The sequence below is a fragment of the Ammodytes marinus genome, assembly GCF_949987685.1.
Source record: "Ammodytes marinus genome assembly, chromosome: 18".
Classification (NCBI taxonomy): Eukaryota; Metazoa; Chordata; class Actinopteri; order Uranoscopiformes; family Ammodytidae; genus Ammodytes; species Ammodytes marinus.
Window position 1 is genome coordinate 3,974,825 of NC_137222.1, and position 25,604 is coordinate 4,000,428.

Sequence of the window (25,604 nt, forward strand, 5' to 3'; positions counted from 1 at the left end):
ATGGTCTCATTTGCTGTACATGTAATTCATGATCATCAGAGGAAAAATTGGACTGTTTCAGAAATATCTAAAAGTTCCTCGTAGCTACTGTACTTTTAGATGATGGAAAGACTTCTCTTTTACAGTGTGAACAGGACATATTAATAACATGTGGGCCACACGTAATGGGGATAAACATGACAAATGATGTACTGTAGGGGCCTATCTTTGTATTACTGAGGTTGTCACACCACTTTTACTTTGGATATAATTTGTGGAAATTCGTTTTTGTGCCCTCACAAATGATAGTTTGGGCTCCAATGTCCTCTCAGTCCTCGCTCCTCGTCCAACCATTAGCAGTTTTGAACATCCACATATTTCTCAACGATTAGAAAAGAACACCTTTGACATTTAATTTGTGCGATTGGGAAGGTATTTATCTTTTGCTGTCGGTGGCGGTTGCACAAAGAACCCTACAGCACCGAGCTCTTTACTTTTAGTTAAGCCTGACTATAGCGATCTTTAATTACAGTTGGATGTATAATATTCTTATCAATTAAGAAAATACATGACGCAAACATAAATGAGAGCGGACACACTGTAACATGAGCATGTGCTTAAAGAAGACACTTGAAGCAACTAGAAGACTATAGGAGAATCAAGCAGCTCTCTTGCACCATCTATTGGCACATTGTCAGAAATACATATCACATAGTATTTACAGTGTAATGGGAATAGTGCTGACTCATGTACCTGCTGCCTTAACGAAGTCCTACTATAACTGAATAATGGCTGTATTTCCATTTAAAGGTGCACTATATACCCTGCTTTCCAATGCCCATACTTCCCTACTATTTATTACATCAGAAAAAGATTTAGGATGTCCCAATCCAATAGAATTTTGCAGTATTTGTCTTTTAGTCCTGACATTTCTCGACATAAAGAAAAAATAATCTTCCTTATCTGATTTTTTTTCTCTCTCTCCTGTGGCCCTAAAACTCTTCTGTATTTTAGTATGTAGTGTAGTAAAAAGAAAAAGTATGTGATTTGGAACGCAGGGTCAGTTTCAGAACAGGGGGATTTGTTAACTTATCTGTACCCAAAGTTACATAGTGCAGTTTTAAAAATCCTGTTCCCCGGTTCTAGAGCTAGTAGAAATTACTACTTTTATATAATAATGACAATAATCACAGACCTGCAAGACTTTTTGGAAAAAATTTAATTTAGCAAGTTTTTATGTGATACATATTTTTTCAGGGATTGTCTTAACAATGTCTTCCATCCTCCTCAACAATCAGGAGAGAGGACGTTTTCAACACAAACTGTACAATATGTGAATATATACTAAGGGTTACAAATGTCCAGCTTGATAACCACTTGATCAGACCCAAACCTATTCCAACAAGTATCAAGTTCTGCTGTTTGTACAAGTGTCGACTTCATACATCCACTGTTTTTCTTTAAAGGTGCTCCGGGGAACTTTCCGTTAGTGTTCATTCTTGCACCCCCTTTGGACAAAAGCTGTAGTGTTTTTACTACGCCAGCTGTAGTTCCTGGGTGAGTGTACCCATGACAAAGGCATAAAGAAAAACTATATAAAAATAGCATTCTTTGCCTTGATAGTTTCGTTTGCTGTTACATGTAATTAATGATCATTAGAGGAAAAATTTGACTGTTCAGACATATTTAAAAGTTCCTCATAGCACCCTTAATCAAAGACGTATCATCTCAAAACATCACATTCAGAGATTTTGAAACAAACCTACTTTGTTCACTTTAAAAATATGCTTACCATGTGCTTTCATTATCCGAACCCTGAACACATTAACATTGTCACTACGGGTGCTCCTCTGGAGGAAGAGATATACACATCATGCTCCAAGACATAGCCTACTGTATAAAGGGGATTCATACAATCAAATAGATGGATTTAAAACAGTCACCCTGCGTTCCAATCCCCATACTTCCCTACTATTTAGTATGCCAGAAAAATATTTAGGATGTCCCAATACATGCACGTCAATTGTAGTATGCTGACAATACCTAGATGCCCCACTAACTCTGATAGCATTTTGCAGTATTCATCTTTATTCTTGATATTTCTTGACATAATGAAAAAAAATCTTCCTTACCAGATTTTTTTTTTCTCCGGTGACCCTAAAACTCTAAAACTCTTCTGTACTTTCCACCTTCGTAGTAAAATACAAAGTATGTGATTTGGAACGCAGGGTCAGTGAGACTGGTGTTTTGCAGAATATTGCAGAAGCCATTACAGGTATGGAGGGACATTAAAGGTGCAGTGTGTAGAAAGTGTTGGCGTTTTTCATCACAGACTTGGTGGAAATCGAATTTTATTCAGTTAAATTTGTGTCTAATCACTTGAAAATAAAAGTTTATATTACCTTAGAATACGCCTTTGATATCTACATAGGCGGTGACCATGTTGTTATGTTTCTACAGTAGCGCAGAACGGAAAAACTTAACGACCTTACGCATAGTGGATGTCCGCCATAAATGCACCTGTTGGAAGACAAGTACTATAATAACTAAATACATCTTCACCTCACCATTTGATATTGTGGAAAGACTTGAGGCAGTGGTGGATGATGCCACCTTAGCTTCTGTAAATGATCTGTATGGGAAGTGTTAGCAAGGGAATGTTGCAATCCAAAATGTTCACCACCACCAGATGATGCCAAAATACACCAATACTACACACTGTACCTTTAAATGGATATGATTGTAAAAGACCAGCTTGATTTAAAAAAAACAGCTGTATGCACATCAGTAGGTGTTTGAGTGGCATGAATCATATACATACTGTGTGTGTGTATATACTGTATATATATATATATATATATATATATATATATATATATATATAGGCCTATATATATATATATACTGTATATATTAAAAAAAGAAAGCATTGTTCCTTAAGGACCGGTATCTCTTTGAGTGGTTTTCCCATTTGGTTTTCAAACTTACTTTAGCTTTGATAAATGAAGACTCAAATGAAAAGTAATATATACTGTATATGAACCAGAGTACAAAAAACAGGGATCCCTTCTGTTCAACCTTCGTCTTTCGTGGTGTTATCCTCTAGATTGTGATGGCTGTCTAAATCACTGTGCAGCCTCTTGGCCATGGCGTTTCTCCTCTTCGCCACCTTCGTCCTTTTCTTTAGCTGGACCGGTAATACTTTCACTGGTTACAAAAAGAGAGACAAGGATGAGTCTGACGCAAATATATTTGTATTTGTAATTTCTGGCCAAAAGAGTCAAGTTGTTGAAGCTATAGTGCGTAACTTCTGTCACCCCCATGAGGAATTCTGAGTTATTACAACAACACTGTCTTTGCTGTACTTCCATGTGAGTCAACAACTGAAGCCTTTATTGGGCGCTTCTTGGGAATTTTTCTTTAGCTCCTGTGGCAGTGTCGGGCGGCAACACCAGTTTGTAAACGCTGCCATACTGCGAAATACAGAGAGCGTTTTGTGGAGCTGATGGGCTTAATCAACTTTGTGTCAACTTGTTTGGCGACGGCTTGAAAGTTAGCGACATTCATTTATATTGAAAAGTTACGCACTGCAGCTTTAAATGTAATAACAACCAGCAAGACACTCACCTGCCGATGGGACGAACTGGTCTTCAGCTGCGCCGCCGTTGTCGCTGTGCCCGGCGCTAACCGTCTCTTTCTGTTCCTCGTCTGTGACAATTCTCTGTCTCGCGCTCTCGAAAACAGACTTAATGACAATGGAATCCTCATAGATCTGCAGCCGTAAAACAGAGGCCCACAGACAGACAGACAGACAGACAGACAGACAGACAGACAGACAGACAGACAGACAGACAGACAAATTCACAACAATCCAAAATCCAAACTCTTTTAAAGACGACAACAATATTTCGGAGATTGTGAAAAAGTAATTTTGTTGTTAGAATGAGAAGAATGAAAAAGTTCCTTGAGGGCTTTTCACCTGCGATCCTTCCAGGTTATACGTCTGAGCGTTGTGACACAGGAGGAAAACGTCCTTCTCCAAATCGCCAACACTTCTGTATTTGTGATTACGCACTCGTTCCTGTAAAGTAGAGGGTCAGTGTCAAAAAACTCAATGTGACCGCTGCATTGAATAATCAGTGTTATCATTAAATAATTTAACATGACACGGTATTCCAAAAAGGAAAAACACAAAATGCAATCAAAAATATAAGTGACACATACCCTGATCCTTCTGAAGTCCACAGGTTTTCGGATCAGCTCGTAGTACTCTGGTACCTCCTTCTTAGAGGGGAGCTGCACAAAGCCTTTACTGATCTGGCGACCCAACCTGCAGACACACACCAGGACAGTTAGTTCACATGCTCTGATTTGTCCAACATTGTCCGTATATGATTGACATCTATGGAAGCCCAGAATGGCCATAGCTGGTAATAATGTATTATACGCTAACATTATAACTTTTCTCACTGTCCTGGAATTTTAAAACAATTTGTGTTTTGCTTTTCGCTTTAAACGCTGTTTTCGAAAGATCGACAACTGCCATAAGTGCCATTATCATATTGTTTAGTGATAATCCCTACTTAAAGTAACTACGAGGAACTTGTGAATATTTCTGAAACCGTCAAATGTTTCCTCTGATGATCATAAATTACATGCAACAGTAAACGAGACCATCAGTGAAAAGAATGCTGTTTTAGGTTTTTTCCTTTCTTTATGCCTTTGTCAGGCTACGCTCAACCTGGCGTAGTAAAAACACAACCACTTTTGTCCAAAGGGCGTGCAAGAATTAACACACACTTTGAATATCTTCTAATCTCTAAATGACAAAGCTGCCACATAATAATCGCACCCTGATTGCTACATTGAATGAAGTCGTAGCTTGGCACAATTTACACAAACAACATTTATAGGTCTTGGGTATTTAAGAAAATGCTTGTGAAAACTGTGAAATTGTTTTAGAATTGTCTCAAATGTGTGACTGCAAAAGTTTGTGACAGCTACACAAATATAATTCTGTTCCACTGGACTTGTGCAGTTAATGTTGATGGTGTGAAATGCCTCCTCGTTTCTTAACATACTTCACAAGCCAGTATACGCCTCAACTTAGCAATAGTTGAGTATAGGGGCCGTCTGCAGTACAGTACAACAAACGGAACATGTAAATGAGTTCAGATTGAGCACAAGTAAAACGTTAGAAGCCGGGCGATTGCATAAAAAGTCAACAGGGACAGTGTGAATTATTCAAAGAGGCGTCCTCATGAGTTGAAAGCGTTTCATCTTCAACTACTAGAATAAAATTAAAATGTGTGCGTATCCCGAGGCCTTATGGATGTAGCCCATAAATGTACAGAGACGAGGTCAAAGGGTGAAGCAAGAGAGACATAACAGAAAGAAGTTGAAAAGATTCGCAGACCAGTAAGAGGCTGCGCTTAAAGCTACAGCGCGTAACTTTTTCACTTAAATTAAATTCGGTTACATTCAAGCCATTGGCAAAACGAGTTGACACAAAGTTGATTAAGCCTATCAGCTCCACAAAACTCTCTGTATTTTTTTCAGTATGGCATCATTTACAAACTGGTGTCGCCCCCCCCCCACCCCCCCCCCCCCCCCCCGGCACTGGCACAGGAGCTCAGAAATATCCCAAAAAGAGCCCAAGAAATGTTTCAATTGTTGATTCTACTGCTAAGAAAATACCAAGACGTACAGCAGAGGGAATAAAATCCATGCGCGATCACTGAAGGCTTATCGCATGTAGATGGGCCGACAGTGTTGTTATAATTACTCCGAATATTTCATGGGGGTCAACAGAAGTTACGCACTATATCTTTAACATAAACACATGGTGAATAATTGAGCATCGTCACCCGTCCTTGTAGTTGATAACCATATCTAGCAGTGTGCTCAGAGTTCTGGTGAGCTCAGGTGGATTTGGAGGCAGTTTCTCGGCGGGCGGGCGACCTCTCTTCCTCTTGACCTTCTCTCCACCGTCCTGCCCCGTGGCCTTCAGCTGCTGCTCAACGTGTGGGCTGTCCCTCTGGAGCTTCTTCACACTGAGGTCCTCCTCCATCTCCACCGGGGAACCGTTCTCCTCTGGCTCAGGCTGTGGGAAGAAAACACACACAGCCATGAATGTGGACATTTTAATTAAAAGGTGCTATGAGGAACTTTTAAATATTTCTGAAACAGTCTAATTTTTCCTCTGATGATCATTCAATTACATGTAACTGCAAACAAGAGTTGAAACCATCAGTCCAAAGAATGCTATTTTGATATAGTTTTTCTTGATGCCTTTTTCATGGGTACACTCACCCAGAAACAACAGCTGCTGTCATAAAAACACTACCGCTTTTGTCCAAAGGGGGTGCTAGAATGAACAAAAACTAAACGTTCCTCTGAGCATCTTTACATTTTTCTTGTGTCAACATGGGTTGCTCTGAGACTGCTTTCACACAGTATGTTCTCAAATGTTTATTAAGTACAAAGGCAGAAGCCATTCACTTCAGACAGTCAGCTTATTCTCAATCCTTCAAATGAAGGCACTCACACTTGCCAGCTAATTAGCAGTATTGGCTGGAGTTTAAGCAGGCAGCATTACAGAGAGTGTGGTTTTGTATTCAAATAGGGACTCGGGTTTATTTATTTATTACAATAGCGTCTGAATTTGCATGGATCGGAGCGCCCGCTGCTGTGCTGCTGTCTCTGCAAAATGTAGGACAGTATTCTATCTGGAGGCTTTGATGTGAGATGATTATCGAGGGGGAAGGCAGAATTGTTTTGAAATGCACCATGAATGTGAATATGAAGAAGCGTTGTCTAAATTCGCTCACAACGCTTCATATTTATTTGTCATGCCCTTGCCTTAAAGATGGAGATGGAAACATGATTTCCTGTGTATGGCGTTTGACAAGTGCTTATTTTCAACCATTTCACCACTCCCCTTTTCGAAATAGCTTCATCTGTTCTACTGCAACCACTGTATTTGCCACAAAGGCAATTAGAGGCCAGACACATGAGTATGCTATGCATGCAGCAACAGCAGCTCTATAGCAGCAGCAAGAGCAGCCCTGCTGGAGAGAAGAGGGAGGGATTGTTAGAGAACGCATGCTGTCCAATCCAGACAACATTTTGATGCATCAATCATATTCAGGCTCACACAGTATGTACACACACACACACACACACACACACACACACACACACACACACACACACACACACACACACACACACACACACACACACACACAGACACACACACACACACACACAGAGCAGCATTCACATCTTACATCACCAGAGCATATTGTGAATGTGAAAATGTATTTCTCAAGGACAGACATGAGAGCATGCTGTAATGTTGTATTTTGCACACACACATGGTCCACAGAACAGGCTCAGCACCGTGCAGTGTATTAATGAATAACAATAGCACAGCCCTTTGACGCTGTAATACCAGCCCGCGCTTCCGAACCAAAGGGACATGGCAGAGATAATTGAGTTAAGGAGACTATAGCACTACAGAGGCGGCAATAGCAATCCTGCTTTGAAAGCCCCGCTTCTTTCTCTGAGGGGCTGCAATCCTTCCAGCATGAATACAGGAGGGATAGAGAGGGTAGGGTAATCCTCGCTCAAAGATGTACAACCCAGCTGTCTGCAGCCTGGTGCCTGATTGACTGTGCGTGTGTGTGCGCGCGCGCAAAGGGTTGTCTGTATGTTTGTGTGTGTGTGTGTGTGTATGTGTGCGCGCGCGCATGTGACGCTCCATCCATGCCTGTGCCATATCTCCTAACAAGCCTGCCTCTTCCCTGACTTATCTGGCAAAGATTCCCCCCTCATCTGTTACAGCACACACCTACACAATCCCTCACTCTCTCTCTCGCCCCCAATGGCTCTCACTCATTCTCTCTCACACGCGGAGACACGCGCGCTCTCTCCCTGACGCGCGCGCGCGCACACACGCAGACACACACACACACACACACACACACACACACACACACACACACACACACACACACACGTTCAATCCATCTCTTCCTCTCTCTTCCCATGCGATGTAGCCTGGCTGAATCCCCGCGCCGCAGAAGAAAAGACATGAAGAAGAAAGGAGGGATATATTTACCTGACTGCAGTCTGCGGGCGGGCTGTCGGGACCGGCTGCAGCTGTTGGGGAGAGAATTAGCACGCCAGCATAGCGGCGAGCTGCTAGTCTCTTCATCAGCTGATCACTCACAAAGCAAAAGAGCCCAGAAGGGGGGTAGAATAGAAAAGCGCTATGTTTTTCATATAGGAATCAATGGGCCGGGAGGGGGGAAATAGAAATGCCATACCCATCTTCTCCTGTCTGCGGCTCTCCGAAGTCTTTTTCCTGACTCTCGAAGGCCCTGCACGAGCTTGTCTCCCTCTGCATGTTTTTAATATCGACTGATGCCAGACCGATTTTTTTTTCCTTTTTTTTACCCCCTCTCTCCTTTCCTACACTGCTGTTAAAGTTATCGGGACCATTTTGATTCCCCCCTCACACCAACACTTAATGTTGCATTTCATTTAGTCAACTATAGTGCAGAAGTCTTTAGAAACATGAGTCCAGCGTGCAAGGCAGCAGCAACATCCATGGTTCAGACAGGGTGCGAGGAGCATATTTACGAAAGCGCGTATTAATGCCAAAAGGGGAGTGGGGAAGGGGGGGTCATATCCCCTCAAATAGCAACATGTTCCAAGCCCCCTCCCCTCAATATGTGTAGACCAGACCCGTCATCTGATCCTTCAACAGCCGAGAGAAAGCTTTTTGTTCTCCACAACATTTCGATTCCAAAAACGCATTGGATCCAATAGTGTTGACTGAGCTCCTCCAATCTGCTGCCTGTTAGTGTGCCACATGTCAGACAGAAACAGTCAACACAACAGCTGTTTGCAAAGAGCAACATTGTGACTCTTGAGTAGCCTATCCTCCCATGGATCATGCACAAGGTCTTTTATAGACAAGTCCCCAAGTCAACACTTGTGTTTGTTTGTGCACTTTGTGATTAAAACATCTGGACTGCTTTCTCTCTTTCAGTGTAACAGTCTGGGACATGATCCAAGTTTCACTAATAGGCTATTTGTGTTTTGAAAAACTAGGTGTATTGTCTCTACACTGTTTTACTATGTATCCACAAGTTATTTGGTCTCTTGGTCAAAACGTTCACACGGTTGGTAACAAATTGGAAATGTGTGTGTGTGTGTGTGTGTGTGTGTGTGTGTGTGTGTGTGTGTGTGTGTGTGTGTGTGTGTGTGTGTGTGTGTGTGCACCATCTGTTGGGTATGGTCCTGACTCCCAATGACAAGATTGTGTCAACAATGCTCCTGTATGGAATTATTAGTGCCAGGCATATTGACCCATATTGTCCACATAGGAAGCCAGGGCAACCTGCTGTGTCACATTATACCACATGTCAGTTGCAGGTGGAGTCAGTGATTCTGGAGAATGCTTGTTGTCAAAACAAAATCAGTGAATATCACCTCACGATCCGCTACATGTCCGTACTGTGTGTTTGCTGGAAAGAAAATCCAGTGTTAATACACAGCCTAGGCTCTGTAAACGGGTAAATTGCTAGCTTGGCCCCTTTGTTTAAATACCTGTGTACAGAGCCTAGGCTGTGTATGAACAGCAGATATTGTTTTTCAGCGCAGACATAACAGCTAACAGATCATGAGGAGAGATTCACTGACTTTGAAACAAGGGGTTTTGTCAACAAGTGTTTTCCAGAATTGCTGACTCCACCTTTAAGTACACTTCCCAAATTAGCAGCATTGACCATATACATATTTCAGCCCTTCCCCCTTCTTGAGTTTGTGTGTGCAGCATAGCAACAGAATTCCAGCAGAGTGATTAATGCATTAATATCGACTCAGATTACATCTCATTTCTTGGCCGAGGTAGAAAGATAAATATCTGGAACTCTTGACAGTGCTGCTGAACTGTCACATTAGAAGCAATAGGCTACGGGGCTTTCTCTAGTTTGGGCTGATGTTCAAACACATCTGGTTTCTGGGAATCAGTTAGTTTTTTTTCCAACATGTGCAGAAATGCTGCTGGAAAACAACACGCAATTTAAGAACTCACCACCACAGGAAGCAAAGAATACACAAGAAAACAAAGATCCTGTTGCATGTCCTTAAAATAAGATCAGGCTCATAATGACAGAGCGCTGGCCTCTTGTATAATGCATTAAATATGTGTGTCTGGGACTGGAATACAATTGAACCAGAGAGAACTGGAGCTAGACTGACTAGGTCTAAAATGCTTCCATCAAAAACTGTTTAAATACCACTATTAAACTCATTGACACTGCTGTCCCCTAACAAACTTGGTCTCTAATCTTAGGGATTTAATTAAAATGTTAACATTCAGGTCTGAATAAGCAGCAATCAAAGCTAAAGTTCTTGAAAAAAAAAACATTGTCTATTATTTATTTAAAAGGTGCTCTGAGGAACTTTCAGTTTCTATTAATTCTTGCACCCCCTTTGGACACAAGCGGTAATGTTTTTACTACGGCAGCTGTTGTTCCTTTGTGAGTGTACCCATGACAACGGCATTAAGAAAAACAATATAAAAATAGCATTCGTTGCACTCATGGTCTCGTTTGCTGTTACATGTAATTTATTATCATCAGAGGAAAAATTAGACCGTTTCAGAAATATTTAAAAGTTCCTCGTAGCACCTTTAAAGCAAACCATATAACATGAGGAACCCAAGCATATAACACAAAAACAGGGTACAAGACTACCAGGCTTGAAATAACAAACCATTAGCCAGCAGATGTGAAGAACATGCAACATACTGTACTGTACACACACTGAAATAGGCTAACACTATTTGGTACGATTTGCCCTCTCTCATGCGAAAATCTATTCAAGTATAAGTAACAAGGCGCAGTGACGTTCCTACTCGGTCTGCCCAATGTGAACCGAAACAGAGATGTCAATTCAGTGTTACCACTTGCTCAAAACTGCCCACTGTTACCATGGCAACTGCAAATTGTGAAGTTGGACCTTGTATATCATTGTACTTTATTGCTCAGTGTGCTCTCAGTCACTCACACACACACATGCACAATCCTTACAGTAGTGGGAAACAGTCATCCGCTCAGATGAATAACTATATTATTTCGTACACCTGTCAATGTACATATACTCAGAACCGTTTTTAAACCCTTTTATTTGGCAAAATGTTCAATATGTCGAGTATCAATTGGACAACCCGCGGTGTCACTGCAAGCTGACCTCATGTCAAAAAGGTTTTATGACCAAAATTCTTGCAAGTACTTAAGAATTAATACTGAGAAGATGTATGTTTTATACTTCAAAAAAAGTGAATTTATTTGCTCATTTTGTAACTTTTAAATATATATATTTTTTGACGTATAATTTATACCGCATCACTAGTGTTCTTATGTAAAACAAAACAATGATAGTGTCTCCATGGCAGAGATGATGCAGAATTAAATTATTGTCCCACAATTAATGCGAATGGAGCCTCACAAACTCTCCTCGCTGGGCTTCATCCGATGGAATATTAATAAAAACAGGCAGAACTCCGCAAGGGCACCGGTATTTCTTATTATTAATGCTAAATGATTCACAGGTCATTAAAAACTAAAATTCAGTTTTATATTCCAGTGGTGCAAAGCATGGCTCAACCCAACCATGCTTTGATCAGTGATTCAGGCTGTGATTTGCTTTTTTTCAGGTCACTAACAAAACTATAAGAATGAGCGCCTGCTGTGGTTTATATTTGTGATCTGAAAAGGTGTTTAAAAATGAATGGATCCGTCTGATGTATCCTTGTGAAATAGTCAATGGATACAGAGGCGAGTAGTTTCAAGAAGGGTTTTTCTTAACCGGTTGAGTTAATAATAGAAATGTGAGGACATGGTGTAGAAACAACCCTTATCCAGCTTAGCACAATATAAGAGCTTGTTATTTCCCTTCATGAAATGGATAATAAATGTGTGTGAACTATTGGAATGTGTATTGACTACATTGTGCAAATGTATAATACACTAACTATTTTACTTGTGTGATCCTAAGTTTACAGATAAATTAATATTTTTCAAATTGAAACGGATGTTTCACAGTTAAAACCTACAATGACAGGAGAGCATAGCAGTGAGAGCAATACAATGTAACTTTAATCACAGAAAAGAAAAACGAGGCTGTTCAGCTTTTGGTCAGTGTCACAACTATCCACTATAATTAAGACAAGCACTCTTTTTAATCAATTCCTTGCAGAGAGCAAGATGAGAAGATTGATACCACACATATGAAGCTACAGCCAACATTCAATTAGCTTAGATTAGCATTAATACTGAAAACAAAAGCTAAAAAGGAATATGCTAACCAAGAAAGCAAAATGTTGAAATATACTTTTATAGGCTAGTACATCATCAACAACAATACCTGCTTAGAATCTGTTGTCTTAAGTTGCATGTAGCAGTAGTTTTAAAGTTTGGTAAGATGAAAAAGTGAATTGTTGATTAAAATATATCATTCTTCGTGATTATAAAGCAATTTAAATATATAACAATTATCAACTCATAAATACAAATGTACATTTTTCTTTTTACATTACAATAAAAATCTGGATGTACAAAGTTCAAGGTTTTTTTTCCACCTTCAAAATGATAAACAAAATAAAGACTTTTTTTTCTATTTAAATATATTTATTATCTTTTTCTAAATTAATTTAATATTATTTAATTTTCTTTTTCATTTATAAAATATTGCGATTGTAAACAAACAATTTCTTTTTGTTTTACTGAGAAAAAACAATTAAAGAAAAACTTAGTCTATAGCCTATAATAGATGTCTGCAGGATAAGACATTTACTATTAACTCTGATTAATGTAAAATACTGCAGAGTTGCAATATGATATGCAAATACATGTCAACTAACTCACTTTTTGTCTACCTACAGATCACGTTTGAAGTTGACACTGTTAAAGTCCTCCCCTTTGTTATGGGGGCTGTGATACTACATCAGAAGCATCCACTCAGGCGTTGGGACGTCACCTCATTCAAAGATATGTCTACCACCAGAGGAGGAGAGAGACCTTCCAGCATGACGAGCAGCTGCCTGTTAAGACACAACACACACACACACACACACACACACACACACACACCACCAAAAACGTTTTTATAACCTACCCGCATATATACTTAGTTAAAGTGTTAGTGTGAAAGTAGTGACGCACATACCCCTGCTTGTCCTTTGGAGAAGTTGGCGTGTGCGTACAGGAGTACTGCAATGTCATTATGCCCTGCCTCCAGTGCAATGGACAGAGCTGTGCTTTCATCCTGTGAACACACAGACTCATACACATTACGATAGGTTTGACTTTATTGTACATTTCCATATTGAATGATGAAATGTTCCCCTTACACATTTATATGGCATTTCTCAACAAATGTTTCCTCACTAGGCTAGTAGTACGACATGTGATGCTGCATTCATGTGTTCATCGTATAATCCGAGTTTCTGAGTTTGGTGTGTTCACGTGTGCTCAAGTCGCTATGTTGTAATAACAAACAACAAACAACATGGATGCTACAAAGAAGATGTGTTGACTGCTCCAGCTCAGAGTTTTATTTCAACGTTGATAGCTTTTCCCTGGTGAGCCATAAAATATGATTCGTAAATGATAGGGTTAGGTGTTTATACCGTACTAACATTAATAGATAACTTTTCTAAGTAGTCTTGGCCACTTGATGTAGAAAACAGCTGACTGTAATAGCACATTGCAAATGATAGTTGAGCTAAAAGTTGATGTTCAATACGTGAATTAACAAAACGTTTCTTACAAAATATCTACTTTTGCCCGCCATGTTGACAACGCATATGACAATCAAGTCAGGAAGTGAGGGACCAAAATCTTTCTCGAGTTTATGAGCTTTTGTTCCGACTTGAGCAGAGATTTTCATGTGCATTTTTCTCGTGGTAAACCCGTTTTCCGATTTCTCCGACGCCACATGAATGCAGCATCAGACACATTTCGCAAGCTTCAACTTGGCCGGCCGCTTGAAGCCAACTAGACTTCCAGAAGCTGCCCAGCGTGTGGCAGACAGCAGTGACTAACACATACACTGTCATTGAGGGTGGCATCACAGTCGGGCTGAGTCAGCAGCAGTCTGACGATGTCTGCATGCCCGTGCTCACTGGCACACATCAGAGCCGTGGAGCCTTCATCGTCCTGGAGGTTGACCCGGGCCCCCTGTGCTAGGAGCCCCTGCACCATGGCCATCCTGCCGTGGCTCACTGCCAGCATCAGGGCTGTCTGACTGGCCTGGAGGGGGGAAATGGGGTCAAACACAGGAAGATAGCAGGGTCAATGAATACACACGTCTCGTTTTCAGGATAAGACAGATCACACTGTTTTCATGATTCACTCAATGAAGATATGCACTCACACTCACGCACACAAACAGAGAGACACACACACACACACATACACACACACACACACACACACACACACACACACAAAAAAAGTTGTTTTTCACAGTGATATAACTTTCTTATAATGATGTAAAAATGTCCATGTAATTTGGTAGGATTCATACCAAATGAAAACTATTTTTCCAGGAAAGTTAAATACATACAAAACATATCTGAACCATATCTTTAAGAACTGATCTTGTAAAAATCCACATTTAGTTCTGCATGAAAAATATTTTAGTAATAGCCACATTTGGAATAGATTGATTGTGAACGAGCCCGAGAGCTGCAGCAAGTCTAAAAATAGAACCTAAACGCAAAAAAAAAAATTAAATATGAGAAGAACTAAATGTGTGTGTGTGTGTGTGGGGATCATCCTCTAAATGCTTGCTTACCGCTTGTTAGCCGGATCTCCTTTTAGTAATGTGAGTGTGCAGTGCAGATAGCAGGCCGACAGCTTGTCATAACACTTCACTTTCGTTTGTACTTATTTTCTTCCTCCAGTTTTATAACATATGCCGAGACACACAACTTCTCTTTACATTCATACATCAAATAAAATAAAAAATAAATAAAATAAAATAAAGTAACACCCCCCAAAAAAAGCTGTTATAGAGAAACAATATTAACCATTTTTTAGTAGTGCCAAAAGCAACATATAGACACAATTTTAAAGCAACACTACTGCATCCACCACCGTTACCTTAATACTGACTGACCTGGCTGGCCTTGGCATTGACGTCTCCTTTAGTGAACAGCTGCTCCACAACTCTCATGTCCTCTGGCCGCTCCACAGCGGCGAGGGCAGCCAGCATGATGGGCGTGTACCCGGCTTTGTTCTGATGATTCACGTTACACACCTCTGAAGTGACGTCGGTCAATCGGCCCGGGTTTTATAAAAACAAAAGAGAGGAAAACAGAGCTATGTAAGCAAGAAATTTGGGAAGCCCACATCTTCTCTGTGTAGTGGTGGTATTTGCAAACTATTATCTATCTATAAAGCAAGAAACGTCTGTCTGTCTGTGTTAACAGAATTTAGTTTGCTTTATGATTGTATAATATTTTAATGCACAATACATGCTTTCTGGCTGTTGAACTTTGTCCCAAAGAACTCCAAAGTGTTTTGCTACAAGTTGTTGTTTAGCCTTGAAGAAGAAACTGCCTAATAAGATTTTGGCACATACAGAGGTATGACGCATTCATGTGCACAGTAAGAAAAGACTCCCTAAATTTCCCATATCCTGTTATCTGCCTAATTAAAAACATTTCTGCTTTCGCCAGCAAAACGGGCTGGACACACAAACCGAGTGTATACGCCTACACATTTCACTACATATAATCTCTGTACACTGTTCATTCGATGTATTCAATCATGTAAGCCCATTTGTGATACATGTTGTTTGACCCTTGCATGCTGTTTGCAAGTAAATTCACCTGCTTCCAAGAAGGCCTGACTCAGTTTCAATTATTCAAACACTTGGGTAGTTTGATGAAATAATTCTAGTAACAAATGGTCCTTCGAGTTGCCGGATCCAACATCCTCTTCTCTGGACAAGAAGAGCCTGCACGTGAAGACGGGGGAGTCTGGGACTCTCCACAGAAGACCTCCAGCCCGTTGCTACAGGGAGAGGCCGTCAGCAGACTCGACTTGGACAGAGGGGGGGTGACGGAATCCAGAGCCAAAACTGAGCGAGTCGAGGCTTTCTTGAAATCAGGTGAATATTAACAGCTGATTTTGTTTTGTTTTGTTATGTTTGTCAATAGTCTACAACTGCAGAGTAGACTTATTAGTTTTGTTTAGAATACATCACATAGGGTGTTCTAGTTTTAAATTGGTGAATTTTGTTAATCAATTGGAGGGAATAAGGGTGTACACCCTGTTTAAATAGATTACTGGGTAATTTGATATTAGATTTTACATTTTAAAAATTAAATTACTTGTAAAATGGATACATTTGATATAAAAATAAGCAAAGACCAGCTTAAAAGCCTCCTTAAGACAAGTGAAGAACTAACATCTCAACTCCGGCAGCTAGTTACAGCCTGTGAGGAGGTTGTAATTAACAATGAGGTAATTCACCCGACAGCTGAAAGAGGCAGAGAAAAAGAACAGTAAAGAGAAAGGTGGTGGCCAAGGAGATGAATAAGAGAATGTTGTTGAAAGTGTAAGAGGAAAAAGATTGTTTGGAACTGATTGTTTATGGATGTTATAAAGAAAGAAAAAGTATGTAGGGGAAGGGAGATAGAAGGTTTTGTAAGTGTGCATACAATTGTTATGCTGTTATGATGGGTTATAAAATGCTCGTCTCCTAAAGATGACCAGAGTTCTGACTAAATTGCTAAACGCTTTAAAGTTTAGAGCTGAATATCTCGCCAATCCAAGCCCCATAGTGAACCTTAAAGATTAAAGGTGCAGTCAATCATTTAAAGTCCCAGCATAAACTTAAAAAAAGTGTTCTTTTTATGAAAATGTTCACTAAAAAGAATTGTTCAATGCTTTTGATTTGAACTACAAGTTAAAAGGGATTTGTGTGCTGAACAATGTGATCATAATGTGTTATGTGATAGATGAAATGCATATTTGAAAAGAGAGAAGGAGAGAGCACATGTAAAACATGTGTGTGGGAGACGCAGTCTCTGTAAGGTGAAAAATGGGAGTATCTGAAGGAAAATGTGTGTGTGTGATTCAGTCCCATTCAGAAAAGGGAGGGCCTGCCTGCCTGTGTGTGCTTGAATGCTGCCCAAACACAGACAAAAAATGTGAACTGAAGAATGAAATCAAACCTATCCTAAAATGTTGTTGTGCGTTAATTGTGACATCTAGAGCAAGCAAAATGGATAGGATGATATTTTAGAAACAACCCTGGCAGAATGATGAGCATTTCTTTTGAGAACATGTTACTGCTCAAATTCATTCTGTTTCAGATGCAAGGAGAAGACGAAGCTGACCATGCTTCAATAAGGACAATTGGACACTGAGGAACAATCTGAATAGGTTATGGTAATACCTAACCATTCCCCCAGTGACTGTGATATGAAGGACACTTTGCGTCAAAATGCCACAAAGGGACTTGTTGACCATCAAGACGACCTAGGTTCCTGTTCCCTGGCTTCTGCAAAAGACTGTCCTCTCTGAAACTATACATAGACTGTTGCACCAGTACACACACTTGCATTTTCACAACTGTGATGTTGATGTACTTGATATTATTCTGCTTGACTGAAATATATTTACTCATATGCTTTGCCCTTTTGCTTTGAAGTGTTGCAGAAAGTTGCATTAAATATTATAAAAAGGGTGGAATGTTAACAGAATTTAGTTTGCTTTATGATTGTATAATATTTTAATGCACAATACATGCTTTCTGGCTGTTGAACTTTGTCCCAAAGAACTCCAAAGTGTTTTGCTACAAGTTGTTGTTTAGCCTTGAAGAAGAAACTGCCTAATAAGATTTTGGCACATACAGAGGTATGACGCATTCATGTGCACAGTAAGAAAAGACTCCCTAAATTTCCCATATCCTGTTATCTGCCTAATTAAAAACATTTCTGCTTTCGCCAGCAAAACGGGCTGGACACACAAACCGAGTGTATACGCCTACACATTTCACTACATATAATCTCTGTACACTGTTCATTCGATGTATTCAATCATGTAAGCCCATTTGTGATACATGTTGTTTGACCCTTGCATGCTGTTTGCAAGTAAATTCACCTGCTTCCAAGAAGGCCTGACTCAGTTTCAATTATTCAAACACTTGGGTAGTTTGATGAAATAATTCTAGTAACAGTCTGTGTGTGTTTGTCTGTGACTCGCATATCTCTCTCACTGTTAGTCAGATCGGCCTGAGCTTTCGGATATTGCTTGCGCACGGCACGAAGGTGTGCATCCTTGATTGATTATGAAGTTTTTGACCAAATATGTAGAAGTTATCATATTTATATCAAGCTGGCGGCGAATACATGCGCACACTGAAGGCCACAGTAACGGCGGGCATGTAGCGTAAGTAGTCTCCGGCTAAACCCCGCCTCCCCCTGATTCGATTGGCTGCTGCGACCAAAGCTTGAAATGAGTGACGAGCGGGAAACACACAGCAGACCTGCTTCCTACGGGCACTGCACTAGTTATTTTAATTTTTTAAAATCCCATTAAAGGGTTTTTTACTGGGAGTTTTTTTTCTCAGTCGAGCTCAGGCTCTTAGTGCAGAGGATATCATACTGAACAGAATGTGAAGTCCACTGCGGCAAATGTCTATTTGTGATATTGGGCTATAGAAATATCACTGATTTGATTTTATTTGGTTTAAGAAAAGGTAGCCTTCTCCTAATGAAAATGTCAAATGGTCAAATTGAAAGTGCAGGTTCAGATCCATAGACATAGATAAAATCACGCTGAAAGGCCATGCTTAACTGGCAGAGCAGCAGTAATGCAAACCCATTTTAGCCTGGGTCAGAGTGACCATCAACTCACTGTGGCTTCCATCCTGCTGTGCACTTATCTCAACAGCATGTATTTTGTGATGTGCACATCTTGTTCTTTTAACATTAAGAATGAGCAAGAAACACACTCAGATAATCTTGTAAAGCATTATGCTACCTTGAATCACTGTTAATAAATATTGGCCATTTTGTTATTTACTTATCCTGGAATATACGTGGAGGGCAACACAATAAAACAAATGTAAAACATTTCTATTCTATACCTTAAACTGGACAGAGTAGGACCAATGCTCTTCTGAAAGCTGTTCAAAGCTTTTAGTTAAAACTAAGAGAACGTAATGTCCTCATTCATCAAGCGCATTCACTGTTTGCTAGTTCAATTAATATTGGTTAAAGCCTCTAAATGGCCCTGAATCAAATGTCTGAACCTTGTATCACTTGTGTATCTGTCCACAGCTGGTGAAAAAACTCTTATGTTTTTTAAATTGGACTTTTATATGCAACACATGTTACTACTTTCAGGAATTATACGACCAACATGTCATTTTTAAGTGTGGTGCAATTATTGTTAAGTCATAACAACTTTGAGAGTAAAAACAGAAATTATGACAAAGCCAAAATGTTACGTAAATGACAAACATTAGTTCTCCTGTGAATATGACTGTACCTGCATCAAGCAATTTCTTGACAATGCCGAAGTTGGAGTGAGACACGCTGTAGTGCAGAGCTGTGTTTCCATTGCCGTCCGCCATGTTAACAATATGTTGCAACACTGACGGTGAAATGCCCCGAAATGTGGACAAGTGGTCCTCAACAGAGTCAGGGGAAGCCGACTTGGGACTTGACACATAGAACCACTCTTGTTGGAGTGTTTGAAGACATTCATGCTGCAAAACAGAATACCACAAAGTCTGAGGTATGTGTATGTTAAAATAAAATAAAAACATGCATCTTAATACATGCCTTGCAAGTTGTCGTAATTCACAGTGTGAAGAGCAATTTTAACTATATAGGAACATCTTGTAATTACAGGGATGTGAAAAAAAGAAAACAAAGAGCATAACTAGAAGTGGGCTGCTGTGGTGAAGCGATCGTCCACTGGGTTGGAGGGTCGGTTTTTGGATCCTCTGCCTCCCCGCCACATGTCAAAGTATCCCTGGGCAAAGAGACACTGAAGCCTAAATTGCTCCCGATAGTCGAGTGAACCCTGCGTGGTAGCTGCTGCTATCGGTGTATGAATGTGTGTGTGATTGAATGAACGTGAAAAGTGCTATATAAGTGGAGACCATTTACCATGTAACAAAGCAACAAGTGACTAGAAAAATCTCCAAAACAAAGGAAGACTCGGGCACTGTCATTTCCTCCACACCCCATGATTGTTCCCTTTCACTATACTCCCTTTGTACTATCTCTTCTTCTATATTTTCACCAAATCATCATGAAAGTGAAAAGTCTTTTTCACAAATAAGTTAGGAGAAAATGACAGACAATTACAGTGCTACACATTCCATTGTGTCCAATGCCAAAGTCATTTCATTTAAAATGACATACTCAGTCTGAGCACATCCTGCTCCAGCATCGCTCCACCGCCACCATTCAGAGGCATACCATTAAATGTGCACGCACGCACGCGCACACACACACACACACACACACTGACCTTCAATGGCTCACACACTGATTATAGTGAAACTTACCAATTCCCTGCTGGATAAAGCTGTGTCATCACTCAGGTGCATCTTTAAGGCCTGGCAAGCTGAGAGCATCCTTTGGCTTAACTTACACCTGAAAGAAATGAAATGCTAAAGGTTACACGTTGTAAATTCAGGTCAGAGCAGAAACCAGCCATTAAAATATCAGGATAAATGGCCTTCTTTCTGGACTTCATTATTACCTCTGTTGAGTGTGTGATTTTGCGGTGCCTTTCGATCCCTTGTTGGAGCCACCTTTGCTCTTTTTCACATGCGTTCCATCTTGAGACCCATCCCTTAGTTTTTTGTTTCCTCTCCTTTCAACTTCGTCAGAGTAATTAGCCTTCTCACTTGCAGAGAATTCGTAAGATGACATGGGGTCCAATCTAAGGAGAAATCCACAAGAGTTAACGCACTTCAAATGAGTCCTCGTTGTTTAAAAAACTAGTTCAGACATGAGATGATTACCCTGTGGTCACCCTCATAAACTTCATGCTCTTCCTGTTGCTGCTACAGCCCTGGTCTCCTTTCTGTTTCTTCATTACAGAGCGCGGCACACCAACACAAGTGGACCTCTCTGAAAACAACAATGCAGCAACAGCTTGTAAGACTTAACATCCGCATTGTATCATCTGCAGTGTATTTCATTAAATACAATACAAGGCAATTAATAGACACAAACACAAAAAAAATATCTTCGCAACACTAAGTGAGGATATTTTTATTATGCTTTATTTATTCTTACAAATCTGAAGGCCTCATTTTAAAAGAGAAAGCTTTTCTCTGACACTGGCTCCTCCTACGAAGCCGATTTAAATTTTAGACTCTCAGCCACAAAATTGTATGTGGTACGAGACTGCTTCCAAAACCAGATATCATTCCAAACATTGCAAGTGCGTCCCTCAAAATGTCAACCTCGCCACGCCAAAGACAGCCACTTCCTCTCAACCTAACACAAGTTTAATCTGGGCCTCGGGAGCGGTCTGGAAGTTGAATATTTTTAAACATAACTATTTTCACAAGGTTTTTTTGTATTTCTTATGAAGATTGACTTTACAAAACATTGTCGCACACACGCGCACACACACACACACACACACACACACACACACACACACACACACACACACACACACACACACACACACACACACACACACACACACACACACACACACACACACACACACACACACACACACACACACACACACACACACACACACACACACACACACACACACACACACACACACACACACACACAAGTTTACCTTGTAGGGCTGAGGATGCTTGTTGTTCTAACATCTGTACCATTTTTTTGACCTCAGAATCATTGCCACCATGTTGGTAATTCCCTGCACTGGTTTCGTCACACTTAGAAGAGTCGAGTGAAAGTTGATATGGGGACTGAAACTCTCTACTGACTGCAACAAAGAATGAAGATATTAGTGAGTTTATGAAAACAACAACATACAGGATAAAAAAACACTAACTTTCAGAAAAATATCATCTAAATAGTGTAAAGGTGGAGTGATTCTGGAGAGAACTTGTTGTCAAAATCAGAGAATATCTCCCGGATCCGCTACCTGTCCGTACTGTGTGTGGGGCTGTACTAACAAAGGTACAGTGCAAGCTTTCTCCAGAATCGCTGTCCACCTTAAACACTAACTCCATCCCTACAGTCTTACCTGGTGGCTGAGAATCTAAAGGATGGACTTCTCTTCCTCTGTGTTCGGCAGCTTTGTTATTGCAGGCGAGCTTTGAGCTGGCAGTTCCTTGGCTGCTGTGATGTTGGACAAACCCTTCCCTCTGCGGAGTGAAGTCCTCTGTGAGCAGGTCCCCGTGCTCCCCCAGGAGTCTTTGCATCTTCTCTATGTAATGGTTCAGCTCTGGGTCCCACTGAGACTTTTGAGAAGATTGCTGGAGCATCTCGACTGGTTTGCTGGATGGAACTGACAGGTCCCGTATCCGCCCCTCTCCCACCCCGATGCTCCTGGTCCTGATGGGGTCGGGCAGAAGAGATGGTCCTGACGCCATGTTTCGTGTTTTCAGACCAATTAGAAAATTCTCATTAATGTTCAAGAACCCAACACCAGTGTCTCGGGTTTCCTTGGTGACTGTACCTGACGTTTGTTTTAAGGCACTTCCTAGCAGATCTGCCGTTCCTACACCAATGGTGCAGGTCTCCGGGGTGATATCTTTGACCCTGTTGCCCACAGAAACTGTCCTAGTGACAGTCTGACCGGTGCTGGTGTGCTTGTCTTGGGTACTCAGGACAGTGTTGGTGCTGCAGTCTGTGTTGAAGGCATGGCTGGTGTTGGTAAAGCGAGACACTGAACTGGACTCAGTGTTGGTGCGCTGACAAGTTGTCTGGGGCGTCGCCATGATTCCCAGATCAACTCCTCTGATCGGATCTGTGGAAATACCTTGAGAAACCACATCCTTTGCCTGATAGATGATTACATCAACAGAACAGTCCCCACAAGCCACTGACTTATACTTAATCTGTCCTTTTTTAGACCCCAGGTTCTCCACTGGTACCTCCGTGTTGGTTTCTGCATCACACAACTTTATCTCCATCCCAACTCCTTGTGTGTTGGTAAAAACCTGGAACCCCACGCCCTTGTCCACTGTCTCCACTCGCTTCCTGACCTCCCAGTGATTCATGGGCACATCTGGTCCTGTGCAAACATCCTTCAGCTCAGGCCTACAACAGGATACTCCCACACTCCTCACCTCTGTTGCCTCCCCTGTGCTGGCATCTCGGAGCTCTGTGTGATTACCCACTCCCTGGCTTGTGGTTGGAGGCCTGGCCTCAATGCTTATGTTCATAGTGGACGGCTTAGCAGAGGTGGCTTTATCAACACGGTTCCTAGCTCCTGCAGCTTGAAGCTCTAGTTTTAGACGGCTCATCTCTGTCTGGAGAGCGGAGTCTTTCAATTCTGCTTCTAAGTGACACATTCTCTCCTTCAAGGCATCAATTATTAACTGTTGAAGCTCTACTTCCCTTTCTGTGTAAATTCCAAGATTATCTTCGGACACTTCTGTTGCTATGGACCTCATGTCTACTTGATCAGTGCACACACTTTTGTTTTCTGTTGTGGGTTTAGACACGGTGATATCTATATCTTTGTCAGTTCCAACTGCAACAGACTTGATAGCTTTGTCATGAAGAGCGCTATGGCCTTTTCCATGCAATTCTTGCACATGTCTGTCTTTGATGGTTCTTTCCAATGCCTCCATCTCTTCTGACAGTTGCCTGAACTCCCTAAGGTCAGTGCAGTCCCTTTTGAAACGATCAAGCTCTTCCTCTATATTCACCTTGTTCTCAATATCAGACTTTTCCGTTATATATGGCCTCCTCCAGATCGCATCATTTATGTCCTCGTTTTCGTTACCCTGGTTCTTGTATTGATTGACCAGTTGCCTCTTTTCCTCCTGAAGGACTGAGATTTTAACCTGGAGGATGGGGATGATTTTCACCTGCTCTTCCAGCTCCTTCAGCCTCTGCAGGGCCACCACCATCTGCTCACGGACATGCTGCAGGTGCATTGAGCCAAGACTTGTAACTGGGGTGCTTCTACCAGAGCTCTGTGGGCTTAGCCTTAGGCATCCTGTGCTGCCTCTACTGCCCAGGGACGAGCCGAGGTGGACATGCATATCACCTTCTGCGGAAGTGGGCTTATTTCCATTGTTGTTCTGATTATATGCACCCAGGCCTGTGAAGGGGGAGAGCGACCCCGCAGAGCTGACCCCTCCAAAGCTTGCAAGTCGTCGACGTGGTAATGGCTGAGGTGGAGGTTGTTTTGTCAACTCCTGCTCAAAGTATTCGTCGGTCTCCACAATGGTCTTGTCCACCGTGGGGCTTTGTTTTTGCAAAGTAAGGGATCTTGCAGCAGGCTGAGGCTTTGATTCATTAAGTATCTGAGAAGTTGCTGGTCGTTCACTCCTCGAGGGTTTGTGATCCAGTGAGGAACCGTGTGGTGGAGGCAGAGGAGGTCGACCTCTGGTTGAAGAAAACATGCCCAGTAGTCTTGTATCATCACTGACAGATGATGACAAGGATTCTGCAGATTGCCACTGGCTGGATGAAATGGCACTCTGTGTTTTTTCCACACCGACGGCCACTCTGGGCCTCCTCTTAAGGCTTAGTCGCTTAATGGTGATGCCGTTTGGGAAATTGTCCAAACACTTGAGGTCACCCACCTCCGACTGATAACTATAATCAATCCCCAGGCAGTTAGGAATACACTCTTCAGTGCTTTGACCTGTTAGAACAATGGAACAACAATAGTTTAGTTCTCGAGCAGTGTAAAAAGAAAGTCTAAACATAAATGGGAAATCTAAAATACATACTATGTCGTAATGTCTCCCTAATTGTTAGAAAACAATGCTTAAGACAATTTCCGATGAATTGAGTTTAAGTTTACAACTAAATATCAAATAAAATTTACTTCGACAATACTCATATTTGAAATTTGAAATCTTAACTCTCAGTAACAAATAATACAGTCAAAAACACAATATTGCGATAAGCAATGGACTCACTTCATACTGCTTTATAATCTATGCTTTCTACCCCTACAGTTATTTCTTACCTTAGTATCATATGCTCATCAGCGCCCGTTTCTATTCCGAGTCTACAGCCTTCCTTCTATCACCTCAAAATGTTTTTGACTATAAACTCTCAGAGCCTGTCCCATAAGAAGGACAGAGGAAGAGGAGGGACAGAGGAGGCTTCACCCATTGTGTAGTAGACGCTCTGTTTTTTAGTATTCACTTCTCTCCAAATGGTATGTCTCTCTACATAGACTGAACCCACACTCTATAATTACTCTGCAACCATCCCTCTAAATGCCCCGACCATATTCTTGGCAGGTTTTTTTTTTCGACCACAGACATCTTTCAAGTATTTTGGCCAGTGAACACACACACAAGAAAATTCACAGAAAACTTTTTCATTCATCAAATACTTCTTTACACACATAACGTTTGTAACAAACAGGTAG

General features: G+C 41.1%; 2 protein-coding genes across 2 annotated transcripts; both read right to left on the minus strand.

The window, feature by feature from the left end:
- Nucleotides 1–2,872: 2,872 nt before the first annotated feature.
- Nucleotides 2,873–8,559, minus strand: LOC307265550 (putative global transcription activator SNF2L2). The gene is made up of 6 exons (XM_080047307.1): nucleotides 8,105–8,559; nucleotides 5,847–6,082; nucleotides 4,204–4,309; nucleotides 3,959–4,060; nucleotides 3,607–3,751; nucleotides 2,873–3,186 (listed from the first exon to the last, which is right to left on the minus strand). The coding sequence occupies exons 1-6, from the start codon at nucleotides 8,198–8,200 to the stop codon at nucleotides 3,053–3,055; spliced, it is 819 nt and encodes a 272-aa protein (XP_079903433.1). The 5' UTR covers nucleotides 8,201–8,559; the 3' UTR covers nucleotides 2,873–3,052.
- A 4,194-nt stretch (nucleotides 8,560–12,753) lies between these two features.
- LOC307265429 (KN motif and ankyrin repeat domain-containing protein 1-like) lies at nucleotides 12,754–25,262 on the minus strand. The gene is made up of 11 exons (XM_080047173.1): nucleotides 25,194–25,262; nucleotides 22,284–24,863; nucleotides 21,867–22,019; nucleotides 21,061–21,169; nucleotides 20,796–20,978; nucleotides 20,599–20,686; nucleotides 19,569–19,788; nucleotides 15,181–15,323; nucleotides 14,109–14,309; nucleotides 13,225–13,323; nucleotides 12,754–13,099 (listed from the first exon to the last, which is right to left on the minus strand). The coding sequence occupies exons 2-11, from the start codon at nucleotides 24,616–24,618 to the stop codon at nucleotides 13,037–13,039; spliced, it is 3,594 nt and encodes a 1,197-aa protein (XP_079903299.1). The 5' UTR covers nucleotides 24,619–24,863; nucleotides 25,194–25,262; the 3' UTR covers nucleotides 12,754–13,036.
- Between the last annotated feature and the right edge of the window lie 342 nt (nucleotides 25,263–25,604).